Here is a 16968-nt window from a genome sequence, read left to right as displayed (position 1 = left end):
AAAACAAAACCAAAACTTGAATATATCAATTTCAGCCAGTTCCTGTTGCATAACAAAATCTTGTCCCTGATTGTTAGCAGTTACAGAATATGGCTCTTTTGCTAACCTTTGCATTTTAAATAAATGACTCTTCTTCAATTTTATGTTATAACAGAGCTAGTGGTATTTTCTGGTTTAATATTTTATGGCAATTATATTTTGGTGAAATAATCCAGCACTTTAGAGTAGATTTACCTAAACTGTCATTAAATGTCTGGAACACATAAGAGAAATAAAATTCATTAGTTACAGGCAATAATTCCTTCAGTGAAAAGAGACATTTCAGCTTCTAAAATTTCTAACTATAATGTTTTTTTATAATACTGTTTTACTAATTTATAATGCTGTTGGGGATTTGGGAGATGTCAGATCTTTGCCCTTCGCACACAAGTTTTTCTTTTTAATCGGACACTAACAGAAAAAAAACAGGTGCCTCTGCTTTTTCAGCACCCCATTTGCTTCTTGGTGTCTCATATATCTTAAGAAAATATTCTGCAGCAGTGTTTGCAGAAAATACTGTGTCTTATGAGTCATTTCTGTGATGTTTTTGTTCTGTTTGCTGAGTATGTTAGTCTATTTCAGTGCCCTTGTTTTTTGTTTGTAATCCTGTAAGTAAATATACCATTTGTTTAATTTAATGCTGTAGTGAATTACTAATATTTTAGGTTATGCTGTAGACAAGTTATAATTCAAATATATATTTAAATAGTTTATTATAGATAATTTAAGTCCTATTTTTACGTTATTCTTATTAATGTATCAAGTATACTTTTTTACCACCTAGTTAGTGATGAATTCTAATTTATATTTTATTTATAGGGGTTGATTTTGAAAGGATGGCTTGATCTCACCTGTGGAAAAGAAAGTCACATTAAAAAAACTGTAAAATATTTTGATGAAGCACTGCAGGAAGGCAATGATGTTTTTGCTCTGCTTGGTAAAGTAAGTGTGCATCATGATTTTAACACTTACTAAATGTCATGTTAGTCTCGTAGAATGATTAGAGAAATGCTGAGAAAAGTTGTCCACAAATGAGCTTGTCCAAGAAGCAGAAATACGCGCTGGTTTAGAGAAAAAGACTAGGTCTTAGAAATGAAGTTTTACTCAATTTATAAGATTGTTTAAGGAGTATAGAACAGTTGTCAAACAAATTGATCACTAGCACAATAAAAATATACTGATGCTTCTGTGTCCTGTATTAGACAGCCCATTTCAAGTAGTTTGTAGTTCGTAAGACTTCTCACTTACTTTGCAGATTAAGGCAAAGGGGCATGCCTGGGTAATGCTACTGGTACATGGTAATGGTACACTATGTCAGTTACCATATACATGATTATGAATTTCTGGAGTGTTCTTGTATTATTACATTTCTGTAGTATAAAACATTGCTGCAGTGAGATACGGCTGCACTAAATACAGTTTCCACCGTTGGTTTGGTTTCTGAGTGTTTTGATTTTGTTTGAGAGGGTTTTTTTGGTTTTTTTTTTTCCTTGGAATAAAATTACCTCTTAGGTGATACTTGAGGGTTCATTAGATACCAATGTAAAAAAGAAAGGTATATCTTAAATACAGTCTGTCTAAATGTATACTGAGGTTATGATTTTACTATGTACACAAGAAAACTTTTTATTCATGTATTTATGTGTAAGAAATGAGTTTTCAAATCACCTGAAAATATAAAAGTATGTGTAGTCTTTTCCTTTTTTGCATGGGACACCTATTAACATTGCAGAATTGCTGTGTGCCATGACAAAAAAACACTGTAGTGTTTAAATAAAACCAATCTATGAACATTGGGTTCTTTTTAATCATCATTGGACCATTTCAACTGCTTATTTTGGTTATATTTCATTAAGAGAGTGGCATGAATCATTTTGTTTACACATTTTCCTGGGTGTTTTTTTGGGTGTTTTTTTTGTTTGTTTGTTCTTGGTTTTGTTTTTTTTTGTTTGTTTGTTTTGGTGTTGGATTTTTTTGTTTGGTTTGGGTTTGTTTTTTTTTTGTTACAGGATGCTTACCCTGCACTAGGTTTTACATGTCAGGTTTGGAGTATACTAATTGTTCATATCACATACGTTGTTACTTATTAATATAAAGTTTAATATTCTAAAGTTAAACACAGAAAAAGTAGTTCAATGAAAATAAGACTAAAGTTCAGGAGAGCATGCACAATGGTATTTGGTTAATCATGTGTGCTTGGCTATATGCAGACTGTTGAATTCAACTACCAGTATATCTCAAATTTAGTTACTGAAATTAGATTTTAGACAGACAGCTAGCTTGGTATGACTTAAGAAATTAACTCTCAAACTACTACATTTGCACCATTTCTTTATCAAAAATATGAAATAAAATGGCATGCACACAGCATCAAAGCAAAACAGGATTTAAGCTGTAAGTTGATTTTTATTTAAAACTGGTGCTTGATACTTCTGAAGTGGTTTTGTATTTGGAATACCTTGTAAATTAAAAAAAAAAACTAGTAAGACAATCTTACTCTTCAGCTACATCTCTTTTTCTTGCTTGGAAATGATTAGTTACTTGCAAATGCTGTCATTACCTTTTGCTATAGAATGCTTACCGCACACTAGGTTTTACATGTCATCTCTTGCTATTTGATTGTTGAAGTATCTCTAGTTGTGGTTGATGCTGAAGTAAAACTATTGTTTACAGGTTTTTCTCTCACTAGCTCTTTTTCCTGTTTTCTGTATCAGAACTTCTAAATCTTCTCACCTGTGTGAGTATACAGGTTTTAGATGTGACTTGTCTTCCTTCCTTTAGGCACAGTATTTTGAAGTCCGTCAGAATTTTTCAGGAGCTCTGGAAACTGTGAACCAGATAATTGCAAACTTTCCAAACTTCATTCCTGCTTTCATAAAGAAAATGAAGCTACAACTAGCCTTGCAGGACTGGGAGCAGACAGTTGAAACAGCACATAGGTAGAGAATGAAGTAGCACACTGTTATCTATGTTCTTGCCATGTTTACACTGTAAGAACACTTTGCAACAAAAGTAGGTAGGTTTCCATTGATTTTCAATTAATTTTAACTAGGAAATCAAGAAAAAAAAAAGCTTAAGTTTTGCTAGAACTCAGCCTTGCAATTCTGTGAGGATACTGCATCAGTGTGTGAAACCATTTTGAATGGAAGAAGATGTTGTCTGAGGGATAGACATAAAGTAACAAAGCTGTGCTTTCAGTTGAGAGCTGTTACTTAAAGTGACTGCAATACAAGTTATTTTATTCCCCTTTTAGGGCAAAACAGAAGATTGAGTAAACGTTTTGTTTTGGTCTCTTTACAATTCACCTTTTGTTTGGCTTTAGACTATTGCAGAAAGATGCCCTCAATTTAGAAGCCATAAGAATGGAGGCCCTGCATTATCTGTGCAGGGAAGGAAATATATCTGAGGTGAGTCTTTTAATCAGCAGACTGAGCATAACTGAGCCTTTGTAGGGACTAGATGCCACATACGCTATTTTCTTTGTCTTCTCACATACTTCATTCCTGTGCTACTGCTTATCTGCAGAAGAGGTATATTCACCTATTCTGACTCAAATGGTTGCTCTGGCTTATTGCTGGGGGCAGTTCTGGAAGCCAAGGGAAACAATTTTTTACCTCCATCTTTGTAGACAACAGGAATCAAACCAAAGAGAAGTATTCTCTGGACAGTTAATTGAATCACCTTAATTTCAATCATCAAAGCAAACTTTTATTGTTTAAATGCTCATTTGAGAAATTATTTATTATAAGCTGTCCATTAATTTGAAGTATTTTATTAATTGAAAGAAGGAAGTAATGAGTTTTGTATCTATAAATTTTTGGAAGGGGATCACAGTCACTTTACATCTATCTGTGTTAGGTTGTATAACCTGTGTTTTGTTTGCCTTTTTTTGGCAATTACTGTGGGTTTTTTTAGCCCTAAGAATTCTCTTTAACTTTTTCTTCTACTCCCAAGATCTCTTTTCTGCACAGTGAATATATGCATGTGTTTTGTACCGATGGTGCTTGTGCCATTTTTCAGGAAATGTTAAAATGTGTTGTCATGAAAAACCATTGTATGTTTTAAAATATATTTTTAAATATTTTTAAAATATATCTTTTCCATTATGCAAAAATGGTGGTATAATCTAAGTGGAGACTTGGCAAAAAAGTAAAGTGCTTGTGGTGTTTTGTAGGTTTACTTTTAAGTAATAAGAGGAAAAAGTGTTTTAGGTTGTATAACGTATTTTTAGTTATTGCAAAGAACTCTCTAGTGTATTTAAAATCAAATTTAAGTATTGCCTCTGCACAGTCATGGGAAATGTGGAGAAACTAACAATTGCAGACTTCAATTCATTAAAGCCACCTAGGAATGAAAATTGCTGAACATGGTAGTGTGTAAACAAAAGATTCTGGGGTAAAATGTCACATGTGGTTAAGACCCGTGTCTAGGAAAACATTAAAAAAACTGATGAGATTTTAACGTGATTCAGTATTTTTTTAAGACTTCCAAAAGAAACCTAACTGCTACCCCTGAAAAATTCCAAGTTTATATTTCAAGATGTTACTGAATAGTAAAGTATGTGACTACTTTGTAGTGAAAGCTGTTCAATTGTCCTAATCTGTTGGTTCTTTCTGTTACTTGTTACGTTACTCCTTTTTTTCTCTAAGGCTTCAGCAAGACTGAGAGACCTAATTAAAGCCCTGGACAGATTAGAACCACATAATTCGGAGCTCTTCTGTAAAATGGCTTTAGCTTTCAGTAGAACAGTGAGTATGCCTTTTTCTTAAGCATCATACTGCTATCCATACATTCTGTTTTTTGTTTTATCTTCTGGTAGGCAGTTGTTAAATGTCTATCAAAAAGTAGAATACTGCAGACAGTTTAAATAGATATCCTTATGTAGCCTTTGGTAACTATGTTTTTTAAGTTTTCCATTCAGTACGAATTACCACACTTAAGCCATCTCATTCAAAAAAAAGTTTTTACTGCTTGCTTTTAAATAAGAAACAAGATTCCAATGAAAATACACTCAAATGTCTACCGACCATATTCTTAGCATAGGAAAGTGACAAGGTTAATCACATACCCTTGAAGTGGAAGGTTTCTTTAATCTTTGTATTTATCAGAACTGTTTTAAGAAGGCATTCAAAGTAACTGTCAACTCTTCCTTACTGTGTAGTACTGTAGATTTATGTTGGAATCTAACATGCTTCAATGTCATAATTTTTACAGCTACTAAAGATTATGTTAGTTGTGTACAAGATGTTGTTGTCTTAACTGCTACAGCAATAGTCAGTGTATTTATCTAAGTAAATCTGAAAAATGAGGAAAACTGAAGGTTTAAAGATTATTCTTAACATTAGTGTGGCCGGGACCAGCTCATCCTTCAACATACACAAACCTTAGTTGAAAGAGCATTTGATCTGGCACCTGACAATGCAGAATTTGCTACTGAGCTTGGCTACCAAATGATTTTACAAGGAAAAGTGAAAGAAGCTTTAAAATGGTACAAGACTGCTATGAGACTTGATGAAACAAGCGTTCCTGCGCTAACTGGTAAGGTCTTACACTTTTCTTTTGTTTTTTACTGGTCTTAAGGCATAGGCAATACTTTTTTTTTCTGATCAAGTTTTCCTACTACTGCTGCTAAGAAAATCTAGAACTATTAGAGTGGGATCGTTGGGCAGTTACTTCCTGATTCATGTTATGCAGTCTCCTTGTAGCAGCAGTTTCTCCTCACTGGATATGTGTCTTGGTCTTCCTTTTGGAAAGTGAAACTTTTAAATTAGAACTCTCAAAGTAATGCTAAGGACAGAGATGTGGCTCTATTTATTTTTTTTTTAAATTATCTTATTTCTGTAGAACCTGAGAACAAGAGAATTCTTAGGCACTACAAAAATAAATCAAGGGCAGTTGATAGAACAAGCTCTCCATAGGTGTCCAAATTAGATTGAAAAAATATAATCAAAATATCTGATACTGTTTGTGTGCCTATTGCATTCTTTGGAAAAAAATAAATTACTTTTGATAAAGTTTAATTGCTCTCAAGACAATGGAGAGTAAATATGGCAGAGTTGCTTCACAGATTTCCCTCTTCTTCCCCACCACCCCCATGCAGTTTTCTACCTGACTATGGCATCACCTTAAACTGTATAAAAAATTTAGAGGGTGGGAGTGGTTTGTGGAAGTGAATTCCATTAATTCTGGAAAACAAAGCGTGTGCTTGACTAGGAGGCAAATCTACAATAAAATGTTTGAATGTATTACAGGAATTATCCGTTGTCAGCTAATACAAGGACAGTTAGAAGATGTAGAGCAGCAGCTGGAGTTTCTTAATGAAATTCAACAGTCCATTGGGAAATCTGGGGTAAGAGACATCTTCTTTCATTAAAATACTTTGATTACAATCTGTATTCTGGTCTACTAGCTACTTCTGTATTTCAGTCACTTGAGCAGAGCATGGAGTACCATTAAATCCAAGTTTCATTTTTTTGTGCTGTCTATCTAAGTTCATGTGTTGTCTAGCTTTGCAACACAAGGCTGTTTCCTTATAGAGCAAAAACATTATTGCCTTCCTGCAGTGCAAACTTTTCTGAAGTTTGAAATGCCAGGAAGGGAGGGATATTAATTATCATCAGGATTTTGGGCTTGGAAGCATTTAGAGCTTCTAGCAGAAATTAAAGGAATACATCGATATGATAATCATAAATGTAATTTACAGTGAACTTACTAAATGTCTTACAGTGTCCCTAAATGTAAAGAAGATATGGCTAACATTAGTAATTATATACTGTTGTATGAGTAACAGATGCATGTATCTGGATTATGGAGAATGTTTTATTCCTTTTTTACCTGTAGGAATTATCTTTCTTGTGTGCAGTCCTAGCAATGAAAAAGCAGAAGAGACAAGAAGAAGTTATTGCCTTACTGAATGATGTTCTGGACACTCACTTTTCATCTCTGTGTGGTTTTCCTCTTGGTGTGGAATATTTGGAAAAACTAAACCCTGATTTCTTGCTAGAAATCATTAAGGAGTATCTTAATTTTTGCCCAGCACAGGTAAGCAGCTGTAGATGACATTTGCCTGAAAATGGAAATTATTCTTGGATTTTTTTTTGAGATCATGAAGCAAAAATTTAGAAAATTTTCCCTGTTAAATTGTGAATAAATTTTTCTTAATACATATGTTTAATCAGAATATCTATGAAAACGTATCTTCTGTGAATTAAGTTGGAATAATGATACCTGTGGAAACTGGAATATTTGTTTAGTGCACGGTATGTGCATTTATACTTTTTCGTATCTCTTGATCAGGAAACTAACAGTACAGTGAGCAGAGCTATCTCAATATGAACGTAGGATGTTCACACTGGTGATCCTATTGAAATATTTTTGTCAGCTCAGGGTATTTTTTTTTAGTATACCTATGTTCTTTCTTCATTTCAGCTTCTTTTTTGTGTTGGTAAAATTCAGTGAAGTGCTACTTGTTGTATCATCATTGTTATTAGTAATTCCAAAGAAAGATATTACTTAGATGGCTAATTTTTTGTGTCTGAATTTGCTTGTGCTAGTTTTGGCAACAAATGCATGTAGAACTAAGAAATTTAATGGGCACCTGATACTGCTAAAGCAGAAGAAACACAGTTAAAGTTTCTTTAAAATAACGTCTTCCTGAAATAGATTATTCTTCTGAAATAGGTGGGAACTGACTTTTGTTATCCTGTCATTAGCAGATTTCTGGTCTAACTATAGAACCTTCCTGTAAATATTTATTCATGTGCAGTTTTAAAAATCTTAACAGGCGGACAAATAGTTTTCTATTGTTATACCACCATCTATAATGTAATGGTAATGTTTGTAAGTCTAAAACATCAGTAACAAAGGCAATTTCATGTCACAGATGGACATACATAAGAAGTGTCATTCAGTGAGGTAGTGTCTTGTCTGAAGATTTGCCTGGGGTGTATTCCATAAGTACTTAGTGGCAAAGATGGTGTTTAATTTGGAATGAAAACTTTTTTCCTGAACTGTTGTTCATAGGAAAAAAAAAAACAAACTGGAAAAGAAGAGGTAGGCTTTTCCTGAAGTTTTCTTATCTCTTCATTGCAAAAAGAGGTTTGTGGTATTAGAAAGTCAGGCGTTCAGCCAGGAGCCAAGTGGTGGAAGCTCCCAGTTTCATAGTGGATGATTGCTGCTTCTCCGGGGCATCAGTCCTGTGGAAATGTAAGCTGTGAACAGAAGGATCTTTAGGCTGCCTTTTCCTTTTTTATATGTAACAGTTAGCAACTAGCTAAAGTAGTGGGGGGAAATGAACAATGTTTCTGATAATGAGCAGCTAAAATGTGGTACATTGTACTAGCAGTTTACGGGAAAGGTGCTATTTCTCAGCTGCTGTTTTCAGTTTGTTGCTAGCAGTATGGATATGTTCTGTGGTGTGGAATGAGGGTAGGAGGGACAGGACCAGAACCTTTTCTTCTCATCCTTGTGGTCATTCATTCCAACTTCTCTTGAAATTTAGTTCATGTCACCATTGTGTTGGATGAGTTGGCAGGGTATTTCAGAGTATGTCACCAAACGTTTATGAGCTGAATCTTCAGCTTATGTCAGATCTGAAGCGTTACATCATCCTTGAAGTTCATGAGGCTCTCTTATGTTCCTGCTTATACCCAGAAGTTGCCCCCTTAAATTTAAAACGTATTTTTATGTTCCTTCACAATGACAGCTTTTAGATTTTAGGGCTTAATAAAGTCAAAGTGCTTTGGTGTGACCCATTTGAGTTTAAAATGAAGCTCAGACTTGAAATAAAAGACAAGTCCAAAACCAGTCACTGAAGTGTTGTTTTTTGGGGTTGGGTTTGTTGGTTTGTTTTTTTTGTTTGTTTGTTTTGGTTTGGGGATTTTTGTGTGTGTTTTGTTTGTTGTGTGGTTGATTTTATTTGTTTGTTGTTTTTTTTTTTTACCCTTAGCCTGCAAGTCCTGGGCAGTCTCCTTCGCCGCTTCTCAAACACTGTGCTTCTGTTCTTGAAACTGTGGTAAAAACTGTGCCTGGTCTTCACCAAGCTGTCTTTTTAATTGCAAAAGTAAAATACTTGTCAGGTAATAGTTATGTGAATGGATAACTATCCACCTCTTTAGTTTCTTTAATACAAAAAATTGATTTCATGCTTTTAAATCGTAATGAATTTTTTCTTTCACTGCACAGTAGTGCATTACAGCTCAGTGAAAAACATTCGTACTGCCTTTTTTTGTGATTTGTATGAGGGCATCTTAATTGTACAAAGACATAAATATGGTATTTTTAAATCTATTGCTTCCAAAAAAATCACTTATTGAGATGGAACAATAGGAAAGCGTCCTACCTTTGATTTGCTTTTGGTTTCATTTCATAGCCACATAATACTTGGCATATGAGCTTCTTCACAAAATGCTCACATTAAAAAAATAAGTGCTCCCTATTTAACCTGTGCATTTCATATAAACTGGTTTTTTTTTTCACTTTCCCTTTTTGACTTCCTAGGGGATATTGAAGCAGCCCATAGTAATCTACGTTACTGTCTTGAAAGGAATCCTTCCTATGCAGATGCACACTTACTGATGGCCCAGGTGTACTTGGCTCAAAACAACACTAAGCTATGTTCTCAATCCTTGGAACTTTGTCTGAGCTACAGCTTCGAGGTGAGTTTGACAAGAGAATGAAACAATTTTATTCAGTCACCTGAAGTTGTATGTTTTTGCATATAATAATTTTTAAACAGAACTAAACAACCCTGAGAAGGATGACTTGGGGGTGTAGGAATTAATTTACTTAATTACTAGTTTGCATACTCTTTGAAAATTCTGGTGTTTTCATAAGTAAATTACCGAAGTTGAAATCAGATATATTTGGGGGAAAGAAGGAACTAAGGTCACTATAAAAAAAAATCTTCTTTCAAAGGGTTTGAATACTGTGCAACTCCTTATCTCATTATATATTTTAGGTGAGAGAACATCCTGTTTATCACTTAATTAAGGCCCAAACCCAGAAGAAGATGGGAGAATTATCAGAGGCTATTAAGACTTTACAGATGGCAAAGAATTTGCCTGGAATGAGAAAATCTGCAGCTTCCTCAAAAACTAAAGGGAAAAGAATTGAAATTGACACAAGTGATCGTGTGTCCGTCTTCCTGGAGTTAGTAGAAGTTCATCGTTTAAATGGAGAACCGGTAAGATAGCAAACTTACTAAGATGTAATACCTACCTGAAAACAATTTCTTCTTCCCGTTAACAGAAGTGTCTATCTTCATATTAGTTCAGAATAGAAAACCAAATTTTTTTTTTATCAGAAGATTTGCTTGGTGAAATCCAAAGGTGTTAATATCTGACTTGACAGCTTGTACCTGAAGTTGTACAGAGAAAAAAAGTAACCTGACTTGCAGGTGTTAAATGTTTAGTCTACAAGACCTTTTTTAATTTTGAGGAGGAGATGCTGTTGGTGGTCATCTGCTGGAATGTAGATTCCTGTTTTGTTTGACTGGTATTAGAAATATTTTTGGATCACGATCTTTCTGTAGCACCATTCTTACTCTCTTAATGAACAGTAGAACACTACATAGGTATAAGAATATAAGAGAAGCTATGCACAATCATGTAGTTGGAAGAGACCTCTGGAGGTCATTCTGCTCAAGCAGGAAGGAGGTACTAAAGGCATTATCCAGATTAGTTTTGGGCATCTCCTTATATATATGCAATGCAGACGTTATTTTCTTTACTAAAACTTTCTCTGGTGGTTCATACCAGATATGTTTTATTTAAAAAAATCAAGAGGAAAGAGAATTAAATGTTTTAGCAAAACAAATGGATCCTATGGCTTGGGGTTTTTTGTGAGGTTTTTTTTCTGTTGGTCTTTATAATACCCCCAGACATTTATTTGCTTATGATGTCTTTACTTTTGGCTGTTTAACAACAGGAAATACATCAATTCTATTGGTTTTATTATTTGCAGCATGAAGCAGTTATAGTACTGCAAGAAGCCATTAATGAATTTTCTGGAACTTCTGAGGAACTAAGAGTTGTGATTGCAAATGCAGATCTGGCAATTGCTCAAGGAGATGTTGAACAAGCCTTGACTATGCTCCGAAATATTACACCTGAACAGCCTTACTTTGTACAAGCTAAAGAAAAAATGGCAGATATTTATCTTCAGCATAGGAAAGATAAGAGGTTATATGCTGGTTGCTACAGGTAAAAGTTTGCGGTGTGTGTGTATATATTTTCCAAGGTGTTTTATGGTAGCATGGTGAGCTCATTTTTTTTTTCTCTTCCTACTGTAATAAGTTAGTAATATGTAGTGACATAATGAATTCATTTGAGTTAGTGTTGTAGCATTTAAAACAGTATCTGGGAGTCCTGGTTTGGAAAGATACTTCAGATTTTTTTGTTTGTTTTATTTTCAGAAATAAAAACTAAAATTTGCAGAATAGAAAATTGTTGTGCCCTATTTATTGTTGTTTAGATACCAGCATTGACATGTTAAATTCTGAGCAAAATTCTGTCTTCTGTTTCCAGAGACCTAGTAGAAAAATTGCCAAGTGCTTATACTTTCCTTCTTCTTGGTGATGCGTACATGAATATTCAAGAGGTAAGTGCCTGCTAGAGATGAATAGAATGATATGAGTCATTTGTTGACTTTGGCAAGTTGAGGCAATGTAACATGTTGACTTATTGATTGGTAATTGGCAAACAGAAACTGCTTTAGGATGTGAAAAACCCCTGTAATTACTGGCTACAAATGTAACTGTTGAGTTCAAAGAAAAAGCAGTTGAAAATGCATTTCTTCTAATAACTGACTGGGTGAAAGCCAAGGTGGGAGTTTTATCTAGAAGATTACTGACCCATAAGACTAACAGAAATTAAAAGCAAGAGCTAAATTAAATTCAGAAAGAAGTTGAAGATGTTTAAAAGAGTTTTGAAGTTTAGAATAATTCTAGGTAACTTAGTTCTATTTTTAAATTTTAAATTACTGAATTCCTGTACATTTTTTTATATCCTTTGCTTTTTTGATGAATTTGAAATACGACTCAGTATTTTTAGAAGACGGTGTAGTCAAGTGGACCTAGGATTTGGAAGAATACACATTTAAATTCAGATGTTGAAAGAATATATTGGGTTAGAACACATATCTCATAGTTCAGATTACTAGTTTGGGGAATTGTACATCATTAATGGTTACTTATTAATGTTTGTGTACATTTGTCTCCTTAATGAAGAATTAAGAAGCAAAAGGGAAATCGTTTAGGTCTGCTGTAACATGGCTAGAGGAGAGAAATGGATGATTGTCCAGCACAGTAATAAGTCTGCATAAGTTTGTTAACTAGTGAAACAGTAGTAGAGAAATTTCAGTGAAAAAAGGATCAGGTTAAATCAGGCTTGTTTGTTTGCAAAGTCATCTCCGCATTCTGTTTTGGCATGGAAATGTAAGTTTACATGGGCTTTACACTTCCAGCAATTTTATAGTGACCATTCTTCTCTCAGAAGTATGTAGCTTATGAATCAGTAGTACTTGGCAGTCATTCCTGGAATTGTTACCAGATTTTGTTTTGTTCAGACATTTTTTGTGTTAATCTTTGACTTCTGTGTTTCTATTTTTTTACTGTCTGAAGCCTGATGAAGCCATAGAAGTCTACGAGCAGGCCTTGAAGAAAAATCCAAAAGATCCAGCTTTAGCAAGTAAAATTGGAAAAGCACTAATCAAAACACATAGCTATTCTAAGGTATTCTATAAGTACTATATTAGGCTAGTTAAATACTGTGTCCATTATTGTGAACATGTGGGCTTTGCCTGATTTTGTTTACAGTTTGGGTAGTAGCAGCATTTCATTTTTAAGTGCCTAACAGACTTTTTATCCTGAACATATGTTTGTAGATCCCCTTTGAAATACCTGTTCAGCCCTCTGTGACCCTTCACAGTACAGGGAAAGGAAGAAGGCATTTTGGAACAGCCTGGGAAGGAAGCAAGCAGGGCTGTAATGCTGGAGAAATGGTGTGATTGTACCTTAGTGCTTACATACAGGCATCTTGAACTTGGGTCTCTTAGGTTTTGTTTACATCTCACTGAGTCATTTAATACAATGTTCTTGAATAGTCTTCATGTTGCAAAAGACAAACTGTTTTGTGCTTGCAGTATTCTTCTGCATATGTGCTGTGAAAGAAGCTGAGTGTTTCTTAATTCTTTTTTGGAGGAAGCCACTATCATCCCAAGCTGGCATGTATGTTCTGTACAAGTGGCTTTGACATGGATTGTTAGTTGCAGAGAAATCAGTGCCAAGTTCCTAACTTTCAGTGTCTGCTCTTTTTTTCTAGTCACTTGTATTGAAATAGGAAACTGTAAATGGGTACAGAAAGTGCCTGGGAGACAAAGTACGAGAAATGTCTCTGTGTTTTGTTTCAGCAGTATCACTTTCATAGATTCTTAGTGCAATCTCCCACTCTACTTATTGAACTTATTTCAAATAACGGCATCTCTATCTTTATTGAGCCTGGAATAAGTTAGGAGGAACACGAAGATGATCAGGGGGCTGCAGCACCTTGTCTGTGAAGAAAGGGTGAGAGTCTGATTGTTCAGCGTGGAGAAGGCCCTGGCGAGACTGGACAGCAGCCTTCTGGTACTAAAACGGGACCTGCAGGAAAGATCATTAGGGTCTCTTTACCAGGGAGTGCAGTGATAAGAGGTGATGGTTTTAAACTGAAAGAGAAGATTTAGATTAGGTATGAGGCAGAAATTCCTTATTGTGGTGGTGGTGAGATACTGGAACAGGTTACCCCGAAAAGTTGATGCCTCATCCCTAGAAGTGTTCAAGGCCAGGTTGGATGGTGATTTGAGCAACCTGATCTAGTGAAGGGTGACCCTGCTTATGGGGGTTGGAACTAGATCATCTTTAATGTCCCTTCCATCCCAAACCATTATATGATTCTTCGAAAATTATTTTCTACCTTGGATTTAGGACAGGACTGCTAGTTCCCATCATCACTTCTTGTCAGGCTTAATACTGATTTGAATCTGTGTATTACCAGTGTAGGTAAGTGATACTGCAGAGAGTCTTTCAAGCACTGTACTAATATGCCATCATCTGACTTGTTTAAAGTTGCATCTTTATTACAGTTGTCAGGATGGTGTTGAAGGAGAAACATGGTTTTAGCTCTGTGGAGTAAACCCAAAGGTTATCCATCTTCTGGGAATGTCTTATTTGATAGATTACTACTTTTTTTTCCGTAAGGCCAGTGAACAAACAAGTTGCCAAGGAGTGACTGGGGAGGTATGTTGCATAGAAATCCTGCTACCGATTTCTTATCATATTGAATGTGAAAGTTTCAGAGTGTTATTCCAGGGACTCTATATATATATAATTTTTGTATTTGTGATGTATAAGCTGGCTCTTGTGTATGCATAATGTAATTACTTAACTACAATTGTGCTGTTGTCAGGTTGAATAGAAGGAAGCCTTTAAAGCACTGAAAAGTCTTTTTTGTTCTGAAAGTAAGTTTGTAGGTCCTCTTCAAAGTATCTGGCAAAGTGCACAGCTGTACGTTGGTGGATACAAATCTGGTGAATTGTAGGTCTGGTGACTTACAGTTTATGTGATTAAGTGCACTCAAATCCATGTTTAATTATTTCTTCGTTGACCCAGATTTATTACATCTCCTAGCCTTAATGTTGGCTAGGAGAGTACTGATAAAGGCTTTAGCTTCTTATTGTAGGAAAACCAGAAGAAAATGTTTGGGGGAAACTTGGAGGAACAAATAATTTTATTTGGGCAACTTCAAACTACTGGAGGGTGTGTCCAAATTGTGTTTTGTATTTGCAATGTTAGAATTTTGCCTTGCTTCTCTTCAGGTCAGTACTACAGGCAGCTCACTATATGATTCCTGTCTTGCTCCGTGATACTTCAAACCTTTTTTGTGTATGTAATAACCTAATGCACTGTGACAATTCCTAGAGCTGCTGTAGAAAAACTTAGTCTATATGGTGGTGGGTATTTCATGGATTTTAGTTGTTTTTATTCTGAGGGTTCAGCTGTGTCATCCTTAGGATGCTTAAGTCTAAATAAGTAACCTGCCTGATGTGTGCATTATTATGCATGTTTAAATGTTTTCTCTTTTAAAACAACAAAAATTAATAACTATTTCAGTTTCGTTTTGGAAATGTACCTTTTCAGCATGTAGCAGTTCTTGTTTTATTTTTTTTTTTACTTAGAAAAGTAACATCCTATTCCAAGACTATTTGAGTTATTATATTGAAGTGGATATTTTTAAAACTTATGGAACAATAGTTTATTAATCCAGAACATTGCTTTTGTTTTTTCTTGAGTAAATATTTGACTTTTTTAAACTGATATGATTGCCAGTTTTTATGTTTAGAAATGAAGAGAAAAATTCCTTCCTATTAGATTATGCTTCGTTGATATTTTTAAACTTTTCGTAACTTCTTATATCATCATGTATTTCAGGTAGACTTTGGGAAAATATTTGTCCTTTGTATGCAGTAAAACAGAACTTTGTAACTCCAATTTGCCTGGAATTATGCAACTTCAGCAGCTACTAAAAATGTAATTTAATTGCCAGTGATCCTGTCAAAGATAGAACGTGATAATGTGGTTAGGCCATGTAAATGCATGCCTGTTATCAAAATGTGGGCTCTAGTTATTCTATTCATCTTTAATTTGGTATTACCTTTTTGGAAGCCTGAACTTGCATTTAAATAATATTTGTTCTTTTTAATATAGTATTTATTAAAAATGACTTGGTTGCAAGAGCAGCGAAGAAAGAAAAGAAAGAAAACTCTTAAGCAGCATGTCACTACATACTTAAGTAGAAAAGTTGTTGCCTTTAAAATTTATCTTTAAATAACAGTCAGATTTTTATTTCTTCCCGTTAGGCAATCAGTTACTATGAGGCTGCATTGAGAAATGGTCAACAGAAATTCCTTCGCTATGATTTGGCTGAGCTTTTAATGAAACTGAAGCAGTATGAAAAGGCAGAAAGAGTACTTCAGCAAGCTTTAGATCGTGAGCCTGGTAGGAATGTTATTAATTTGCAACAAAACATAGTTTCTATTGTTTGTTTTCTGCATGATTCCAAGGAGTAAACAAGTTCCATACAAACTTTTGTGGTTTGGTTTGTTTTTTCTTGTTAAAACCACAGAAAACTGTTAGAGTGCATTTCTCATTTTTCACTTAAAATAAACTTCACTTACCTTTAAAGGTGCTTGTGCCAGGACTTTTAAAGATGCAACATCTCTGGTAGATGGAGTAAGTAAATACGATGGCAGAGCTGCACACATATAAAGTTCTTTCTGTTCTGTGCTGACAAATGTGATTCTGAATTGAGTGTAGATGAGTCATTCCTACTGTTAAGAAGTAGTTGTTTAAGTAATTAATACTACCCAGTGTCTTTCAGAGAAAAGAGATAAAAATGGTTGAAGATGCCTTTTAGGAACCTCTTTTACCCTACTTTTATATTAGGAATATGCACTTACAAAGCTAAAACTTGGGGATTTTTTTCCTTGTTTTTGTTAAAAGGCAATTAAGAAGTTTTAATGTGAGCTGTCAAGCTATACCCTTAATTAAGGAAATCTTTTCAATGGCTGAATTACACTTGTTAACTTTTGTGGCTATCTGAATACAGAAATAGTTAGTATGATTAAGTCTTATTCCTAGTCCCTTCTGTAAATTTTTCTTATGTCACTCTTTTACTGGCCTTTCATACTGTGCAGGGGAGAGTTGGTTTTCTGTCTTGTTTACTACTTACTGAAAAAATCTTCTGATTTAATGTTATATTCCTGCCTTAGTTAAGCCTTTGAGGCTCTGGTTAATTTAATAATCATGTTCAAGGCAGCTTGATCTTCTGGTGTGGAAAGATAAATTAGCACTAAATACATTTGTCCTGTGTACTTTAAAATCTTCTCTTCCATCTT

At 34.6% G+C, this 16968-nt stretch overlaps 1 protein-coding gene across 3 annotated transcripts in view; it reads left to right on the top strand.

Moving 5' to 3' along the window:
• The window catches only part of TTC21B (tetratricopeptide repeat domain 21B), a 39364-nt gene that overhangs the window by 4754 nt on the left and 17642 nt on the right, over positions 1-16968 (top strand). For 2 of the 3 annotated variants that reach the window (XM_061452439.1, XM_061452458.1), the window contains exons 5-18: positions 859-981; positions 2821-2978; positions 3362-3446; positions 4689-4787; positions 5385-5577; positions 6291-6388; positions 6880-7080; positions 8987-9116; positions 9538-9695; positions 9998-10222; positions 11002-11240; positions 11565-11637; positions 12659-12769; positions 15931-16069. In XM_061452439.1, coding sequence (XP_061308423.1) covers positions 859-981; positions 2821-2978; positions 3362-3446; positions 4689-4787; positions 5385-5577; positions 6291-6388; positions 6880-7080; positions 8987-9116; positions 9538-9695; positions 9998-10222; positions 11002-11240; positions 11565-11637; positions 12659-12769; positions 15931-16069 — 2032 coding nt within the window. The remainder of the gene's footprint in view (positions 1-858; positions 982-2820; positions 2979-3361; positions 3447-4688; positions 4788-5384; positions 5578-6290; positions 6389-6879; positions 7081-8986; positions 9117-9537; positions 9696-9997; positions 10223-11001; positions 11241-11564; positions 11638-12658; positions 12770-15930; positions 16070-16968) is intronic. The other variant, XM_061452449.1, reaches the window with a different exon arrangement.

Source organism: Pezoporus flaviventris, unplaced genomic scaffold (genome assembly GCF_033815535.1).
Source record: "Pezoporus flaviventris isolate CSIRO_AGI_PZ_B2104156 unplaced genomic scaffold, CSIRO_AGI_Pfla_v1 ptg000001l, whole genome shotgun sequence".
Lineage (NCBI taxonomy): Eukaryota > Metazoa > Chordata > Aves > Psittaciformes > Psittacidae > Pezoporus > Pezoporus flaviventris.
This window is presented reverse-complemented; position numbering and strand designations above follow the sequence as displayed.